At 42.9% G+C, this 8,633-nt stretch overlaps 1 protein-coding gene across 2 annotated transcripts in view; it reads right to left on the bottom strand.

Annotated features, from left to right (window-relative positions):
* The window catches only part of LOC122563766 (nuclear GTPase SLIP-GC-like), a 125,709-nt gene that overhangs the window by 23,440 nt on the left and 93,636 nt on the right, over nt 1-8,633 (bottom strand). For both annotated transcript variants that reach the window (XM_043717973.1, XM_043717972.1), the window contains 2 exons: nt 6,781-6,908; nt 6,420-6,593 (listed from right to left, as the gene is read on the bottom strand). In XM_043717973.1, coding sequence (XP_043573908.1) covers nt 6,420-6,593; nt 6,781-6,908 — 302 coding nt within the window. The remainder of the gene's footprint in view (nt 1-6,419; nt 6,594-6,780; nt 6,909-8,633) is intronic.

The raw sequence follows: 8,633 nt of genomic DNA, 5'->3' as shown, positions 1-8,633 counted from the left end.
AACTTTTCTAGTCACATCCTCAAAGAACTCGATAAGGCTTGTGAGGCATGACCTGCCCCTCACAAAGCCATGCTCTTCCAGATGGTCATAAATCCTATCCCTCAGAATCCTTTCTAACACCTTGCAGACGACAGACGTGAGACTTACTGGTCTGTAATTGCCGGGGATTTCCCTATTTCCTTTCTTGAAGAGAGGAATTACATTTGCCTCTCGCCAAGTCCTTTGGTACAACTCCAGTGTTGAGCGAGGATGCAAAGACCTTCACAAGTGGCGAAGCAATCGCATTTCTCTTTTCCCAAAGCAGCCGAGGACAAATCTGGTCCGGGCCTGGCAACTTGTCAATCTTAATGTTTGTCAAAATTTTCAGCACATCAGCTTCCTCTATCTCTATCCATTCCAGCATGCACACCTGCTCTTCAAAGGTTTCATTCACTACAAAGTTCGTTTCTTTCGTAAAGACAGAAGCAAAAAACTAATTGCCGGGGTCTTCCCCTACTTCCTCAGATTCCACACACAAGTTCCCTATGCTATCCCTGATCGGCCCTACTCTTTCTTTGACCATTCTCTTATTCCTCATATAAGTGTAAAATGCCTTTGTGTTCTTCCTAATCAGTTCTGCCAAGCCTTTCTCGTGCCCCCTCCTGGCTCTCCTCAGACCATTTTTGAGCTCCTGCCTGAAATCCTCTACAGCTGAGCTTGAACCTAGCTTCCTCCACCTTCTTCCTTTTGACGAGAAGCTCCACCGCTCTCGTCATCCAAGGTTCCTTTAACTTACCGCTTCTTGCCTGTCTCAGAGGGACATATTTATTCATCACTTGCAACAACTGTTCCTTAAGCAGTCTCCACATGTCTATAGTGCCTTTACCATGGAACAATTGCTCCCAATCCATGCTTCCTAAGTCATGTCTAATCGCATCATAGTTTCCTCTTCCCCAATTAAATATCCTCCCATTTTGCCTAATCCTCTCCTTCTCCATAGCTATGTAGAACGTGAGGGAGTTGTGGTCACTATCACCAAAATGCTCTCCCACCACAAGATCTGATACCTGCCCCGGCTCGTTTCTGAGCACCAAGTCTAGAATGGCCTCTCCCCTCATCGGCCTGTCAACGTACTGAGTTAGGAAACCCTCCTGAACGCACCTTATAAAAACAGCTCCATTCAAATCTTCTGCTCGAAGGAGGTTCCAATCAATATTGGGAAAGTTAAAGTCACCCATTACAACAACCCTACTATGTCCACACTGATGTTGCCTGGTATGGACGGAAGGCCTTATGAGGAAAGGCTGAGGGATTTTTTTTTATTTTTTTTAGATTAGATTACAGTGTAGAAACAGGCCCTTCGGCCCAACAAGTCCACACCGACCCGCCGAAGCGAAACCCACCCATATCCCTACATTTACCCTTTACCTAACACTACGGGCAATTTAGTATGGCCAATTCACCTGACCCTGCACATCTTTTGTGATGTGGGAGGAAACCGGAGCACCCGGAGGAAACCCACGCCGACACGGGGAGAACGTGCAAACTCCACACAGTCAGTCGCCTGAGGCGGGAATTGAACCCGGGTCTCTGGCGCTGTGAGGCAGCAGTGCTAACCACTGTGCCACCGTGGGGCTGTCTTTGTTAGAGAGAAGAGGTTGAGAGGTGATTTAATTGAGACATATTAGATAATCAGAGGGTTAGATTGAGTGGACAGTGAGAGCCTTTTTCCTCAGATAGTGATGGCAAGCACTTGAGGACATAGCTTTAAATTGAGGGATGATAGATATAAGGACAAATGTCAGAGGTAGTTTTTTTACTTGGAGTAGTAAAGGCATGGAACACATTGCCTGCAACCGCAGTAGACTCGCCAAATATAAGGGCGTTTAAATGGTCATTGGATAGACATATGGATGAAGATAGAATAGACATAGGTTAGATGGGCTTCAGATTGGTTCCACAGGTTGGCGCAACATCGAGGGCCCAAGGGCCTGTACTGCGCTGTAATGTTCTATTTTCTATGTTATCATTTTAAAGGGCCTCTCACTTTATGCCAAAATATTAACTTGAAGGGAGTGAACTGAGTAGATTCAGTGGGTGCAACTTGGGGCATCTCTAATGGCAAACAATACGAATGGGATGCCTTTATCCCAATCATTCAGTAATCCTGACGGGATGCTCTCAACATGGTCTTCAAAGTCTGATACCACCTTTCTAAAGCTCCCTGGGACTCAGGATGATACACACTGGATTTAAAGTGCTGTATACCAACGCTATCCATAACCTCCTTTAACAGCCTAGCAGTAAAAATTTGATCCTTGGTCCGACTGAATCTCTGGGTAGCCCATACCATGTGAAGAAAGCTACTGACTCCTCTACTACCCTTTTTGCCTTGATACTCTGTAATGGAATTGCCTCCAGAAATCTGGTAGACACATCCATTATGTGTCTGTACCATTAACAAGTACTGGTTCCCACTTTTAGTTCTCGGGAGGGGACCTACACAATCAATTATAACCCGTGTGAAAGGTTCTTCAAGTGTGGGAATTAGCAATAAAGGTCATGGTTTTATTACTGCCTGTGGCTTACCTAACATTTGGCATGTATGACACGCACGGCAAACGTTCACCACATCCTTATGCATTCTAGGCCAATAAAAATGTTTCTGTGCCTTTGCCAGAGTCTTTCATACCCCTCGGAAGTTATAGGGAATGCTGGATGACTAAATAAATTGAAGGTTTGGTTAAGAAAAAGGAAGCATATGTAAGGTATAGACAGGATAGATCGAGTGAATCCTTAGAGTATAAAGACAGTAGGAGTATACTGAAGTGAGACATCAGGAGAGCAAAAAGGGGACATGAGATAGCTTTGGCAAATAGAATTAAGGAGAATCCAAAGGGTTTTTACAAATACATTAAGGACAAAAGGGTAATGAGGGAGAGAATAGGGCTGTTCAAAGATCAGCAAGGCGGCCTTTGTGTGGAGCCACAGGAGGTGGGGGAGATACTAAACGAGTATTTCGCATCAGTGTTTCCTGGGGAAAAGGACATGGAAGATATAGAATGTAGGGAAATAGATGGTGACACCTTGAAAAATGTCCATATTACTGAGGATGGATGCTGGATGCCTTATGCCTTGAAATGCATAAGAGTGGATAAACCCCCAGGACATGATCAAGTGTACCTTAGAACTCTGTGGGAAGCTCGGGAAGAGATTGCTGGGCCTCTTGCTGAGATATTTGTATCATTGATAGTCACAGGTGACGTGCCGGAAGACTGGAGGTTGGCAAACGTGGTGCCACTGTTTAGGAAAGGTGGTAAGGACAAGCCAGGGAACTATAGACCAGTCAACCTGGTGGGCAAGTTTAGATTAGATTCCCTACAGGAGTTGTTGGAGGGAATCCTGAGGGACAGGATGTACATGCATTTGGAAAGGCAAGGACTGCTTACGGATAGTCAACATGACTTTGTGCGTGGGAAATTGTCTCACAAACTTGTTCGAGTTTTTTTGAAGAAGTAACAAAGATGATTGATGAGGGCAGAACGGTAGGTGTGATCTATATGGACTTCAGTAAGGCATTTGACAAGGTTCCCATGGGAGAATGGTTAGCAAGGTTAGATCTCAAAAAATACAAGGAGCACTAGCCATTTGGATACAGAACTGGCTCAAAAGGTAGAAGACAGAGGGTGGTGGTGGGAGGGTTGCTTTTCAGACTGGAGGCCTGTGACCAGTGGAGTGCCACAAGGATCGGTGCTGGGTCCACTACTTCTCATCATTTATATAAATGATTTGGATGAGAGCATAAGAGGTACAGTTAGTAAGTTTGCAGATGACAACAAAATTGGAGGTATAGTGGACAGCGAAGAAGGTTACCTCAAATTACAACAAGATCTTGATCAGATGGGCCAATGGGCTGAGAAGTGGCAGATGGAGTTTAATTCAGATAAATGCAAGGTGCTGCATTTTGGGAAACGCAAATCTTAGCAGGACTTATACACTTAACGGTAAGGTCCTGGGGAGTGTTGCTGAACAAAAAGACCTTGGAGTGCAGGTTCATAGCTCCTTGAAAGCAGAGTTGCAGGTAGATAGGATAGTGAAGGCGGCGTTTGATATGCTTTTCTTTATTGGTCAGAGTATTGAGTATAGGGTTGGAAGGTCATGTTACGACTGTACAGGACATTGGTTAGGCTACTGTTGGAATATTGCATGCAATTCTAATCTCCTTCCTATCGGAAAGATGTGGTCAAACTTGAAAGAGTTCAGAAAATATTTTCAAGGATGTTGCCAGGGTTGGAGGGTTTGAGCTATAGGGAGATGCTGAACAGGCTGAGGCTGTTTTTCCTGGAGCATCGGAGGCTGAGGGGTGTCCTTATAGAGGTTTACAAAATCATGAGGGGCATGGATAGGATAAATTGACAAAGTCTTTTCCCTGGGTGGGGAGTCTAGAACGAGAGGGCATAGGTTTAGGGTGAGAGGGGAAAGATGTAAAAGAGACCTAAGGCGTAACGTTTTCATGCAGAGGGTGGTGCGTGTATGGAATGAGCTGCCAGAGGAAGTGGAGGAGGCTGGTACAATTGCAACTTTAAATGGCATTTGGATGGGTATATAAATAGGAAGGGTTTGGAGGGATTTGGGTCGGCATGGACGGGTTTGACCGAAGGGTCCATTTCCGTGCTGTACACCCCTATGACTAAGTCGCAACTTCTCAAGTTCAAATTCTCTCTCTCCTTCTCTATCCCTTTGCTCAGCTAAGAACTCTCTTTTTACTCTCCCTCTTTGTTTGTTTATCTTCTAACTCCATTTTTCTCAATGATAATTTAAGTTTTCCTAACTCTACTGCACTTGTCTGTTTCTCTGTCACACCTAAGGTTTCAGTAACTCCTTTACAATCTCAGCTCTTCTTTTGTCCTTTGTTAAACCCAAATCTAACTTCTTTGCTAATTCTAAAAGTATGGCCTTTTTCTTTCCTTCTAAACTTTCTTGGCAAATTTGAGAATCACCTTCAAACCCCAGAACCTCTTTAACAATTTTAAGAGCCATTTCTTTCATCTTTAATTTAACCAACCACAAGTCACCGAAATTGAACAAATTGCCTCACCTACATTTTATTTAAAGACATGGGACACTAATCTGAAGAAGTGTTTACATCTACTGGGCTTTTTCGTACCCCAAATTCTATTCAAATCTGTTCAAATCTCAGACTGGATCTGTCTGAACCTTTTCAAATTGTGGACGAAAGCCCCAAACCGTTACGACACGGAGTAAACCCCTCTGCTAATTTAAACCAACCACACAGAAAAGTTTCACCTTGTGCTGTAATCGGTTAAAATTTCAGAGGCAATGAACTATCCCAGAGGTCATTATTTAAAGTGAAAAGCAACAACTTTATTTTTTAAGTCCAGAGAATATTAAACCAACAAGTATTTACAACTCCTTTCTCTTAAATCTATCTTTTACCTCCCACACTACAATACTAGTCGAATAAAATGCCCGATTAACATTTATATATAAATATTAAAAAAAATCACATTTCAAAACCAGCCAGCTTTGTCGATTCTCCTTTGTAGATTTTCACGAGGTCGGTTTTGATGTTCTGCTGTGCAAACTTCTTCTAGACAGGTCACTTTCAGAGAACTCTTCAGCTAGGAGTCTATATGTTGGTCCTGGGCAGTTCTCCTCCTAACTGTTCAAAATGTATGGTTTATACTCCACAACATCGGATCATTTCATTGGTTTTAATATCATCAAAATACTCGATCCAAATTTGATTGGATTTTGGTATCTTGGGGCATAATTTAAACTGATCGGCGGAATTTGTTTTTGTTTCATGGGAACTCATCTGCAGCTATTTGTTTTAACCAAGTGTTACATTTGAACTTTGTTCAGAACACTTTGTGCTGTATCAGACCTTGCTAGCTTTTCATTCTCTTAAAGGTACAGGACACCTCTACACCTTCGTAACATTTTCAAGCCCGATTGGAATGTGTAGAAGTTCAAGACAGAAGTGAATAGCTTTTTGGATATTAAGAGAATTATGCAATGTGAGGATAATGTAGCAAGATGTGGGTGAGATAGTTCAGCCATGGTCTCATGCAATTTTAATAATAAATAGATTAGTGATCTTTGAGGATGCAATAAATGGGATAGATAAAGGGTAAACAGTAGAGTCATGTATTTATATTTCCAAATGCATTCAAGCAGAAGTCATATTATAGGTTACTACACAATACAAGAACTCAATATTGGGTAATATATTAGCAAGGACATAGGATTGGTTAACTAACATGAAACAAAGAGAATATAGGTCAATGTGATTTGGAACCTGCAGAAATTTATTCCTAGTTTGGTAATTAATTCTGGCAACAATAAAATGAAATCATATACTGAAATCATCCATGCAAGATACAAACCCTGCTGCTAGTCCCACTTGGTGTACCTACCCGCTCTATCTGTTGTTGAATGACTTTCCCACACTTTTTCTCTGCTTCCTGAACTCCTTGTTTGAGATGATCCTGCAGACGTTTGCAGATATCCTCCAGATGTTCATTAAAAGCTTCCAAACTCATGTGGAATTCTTTATTAATGGTGTTGAACCTGCTTTTCAGGATCTCATTCTGGAAATGTGTAATAATTCAGAAACCAGTCAGGCTTTTGTCAATTTTGATCAAAAATAGGCTTCAAAAGGGTTTTTACAAGAATTATTAGGATAGTGTCTGAAAGGCTAGGGCAGAGTAGAGTGTCCAGAGGTATTTGGGATTTGAGGATGCAGAGCTCAGTGTGCTGAGGTTTAATTATAAATACCTGTTTATTTTGGTTGAGCGATATAAGGAGGAGCAGCATCCCCCACACTTCAGACACGTAGATATTCACCACTTTCTTTCTTTCTTTCAAATACAAGTCGATGATGTGTTTTCTCAGACTTGATATTTCTAAAAATGATACAATCACAAGAGGTACTGTACTGACCACATGAGAAACCTGCAAAATGTTAAAGTTATTCTCATTTGTGCTGCTGACACATTGACAAATAGAGAGTAAGGACTTGAAAACAATAAGTTTCCATTCATTCCCCAGTTCTTCAGCTGCCTCAGGTTTTGAATGCAACTACAGGCCGAGTGTTTACCGCATCTCAATGAAAATGAATCTGATGATTTGAAGATTAAGTTCAACTCAGAAGGTGCAAAGGAGTTTCTCCCAATAGGTTACACTGGAAGCAGTAATGGCAATGTCACAATCACAGGATTAACAATATAGAACATAGAATAGTACAGCATAGGACACGCCCTTAAGCCCACGATGTTGTGCGGAGCATTTATCTTAATCTAAGATCAATCTAACCTTCATTTGTGTCTCTCTGGTTGATGTGATGTGTCAAGTGGGTTAGCACAATGGGTGGTGTGTGGAGGAAAAGCACCCAATTGAGGACAGTAGAGAGACTTTGCTGAGGAGCATTCTGGGAAAAGTTGGCTCAGTCACTATGACTGATCAGCTGAGGGAGGAAGAGCCACCTCCTCCACCCAAGCGATAAAAGAGCATCCAAATGAGAATGGCAGATTATTGTGTGTAAAAACCTGGTCATCCGTTGTGAGGTACTTTCTGTTCTTGTATGTGGCACAGGTCTCCCATTCCCCAAAACTGTGCTGTTTCAGTCACCTGAGGCATCTTCCATTTTATCCGGAAGCCAAAGACAGACCGGGTCTGCAGGAGCTCCATCCTGGTAAACCTCCTCTGCACCCGTTCCAGTGCCTCCACATCCTTCCTATAGTATGGCGACCAAAACTGCACACAATACTCCAGATGCAGCCGCACCAGAGTCTTATACAACTGCAACATGACCTCAGGACTCCGGAACTCAATTCCTCTACCAATAAAAGCCAGTACGCCATATGCCTTCTTCACCGCACTATTTACCTGGGTGGCAACTTTCAAAATAGTTATAGATCAGAGAGACCTCGGGTGTTCAGTTACATCATTCTTCACACACCGTTAAGAAGGCATTTAGCACACGTGCCTTCATGGCTCAGACCTTTGAGTAAGTGAGCTGGGATGTCGTGCTGAGGTTGTACAGGAGGTGAGGTCTCCTCTGCAGTACTGTCTGCAGTTCTGGTCTCCCTGTGAGGCGGAGGATATTATTAAACTGGAGAGGGTTCAGAAGAGATTTAGCAGGAAGTCGCTGGGAAGGCAAGGTTGGAGTTAGAAGGAAAGGCTGGATGGGCTGGGACATTTTCCGCAGGAGGTTGAGGCATGACCTTAGAGAGGTTTATAAAATTACCGAGGGGTATAGATTAGGTGAACAGCCCGTGTCTTTTCCCTAAGGTGGGGAACTTCAAGACCGGGGACACGCTTTGAAGGTGACAGGAGAAAGATTTTCAAAAGACACGGGGCAATTGTTTTTCTACAGAGTGATTTGTGTGTGGAATGGGCATCCTGAGGAAGTGGTGTTTGTTGGGCACACTTACAGCATTTAAAGAGGCATTTGGATAGGTACATCGGTCAGGAATGGTTGGAGGGACATGGGCCAAGTGCAAGCAGGTGGGATGAGTTTAGTTTTGTATTATGGCTGACATCGGCTGGTCAGACCCAATGGTCTGTTTCTGTGCTGTATGATTGTAATCAGGGACAGCAAGGGGTTAGATACAGAGTAAAGCTCTCTC

This window comes from Chiloscyllium plagiosum, chromosome 27, assembly GCF_004010195.1.
Source record: "Chiloscyllium plagiosum isolate BGI_BamShark_2017 chromosome 27, ASM401019v2, whole genome shotgun sequence".
NCBI classification, from domain to species: domain Eukaryota; kingdom Metazoa; phylum Chordata; class Chondrichthyes; order Orectolobiformes; family Hemiscylliidae; genus Chiloscyllium; species Chiloscyllium plagiosum.
The sequence above is the reverse complement of the archived record's forward strand: the minus strand, read 5'-3'. Positions and strand labels throughout refer to the sequence as shown.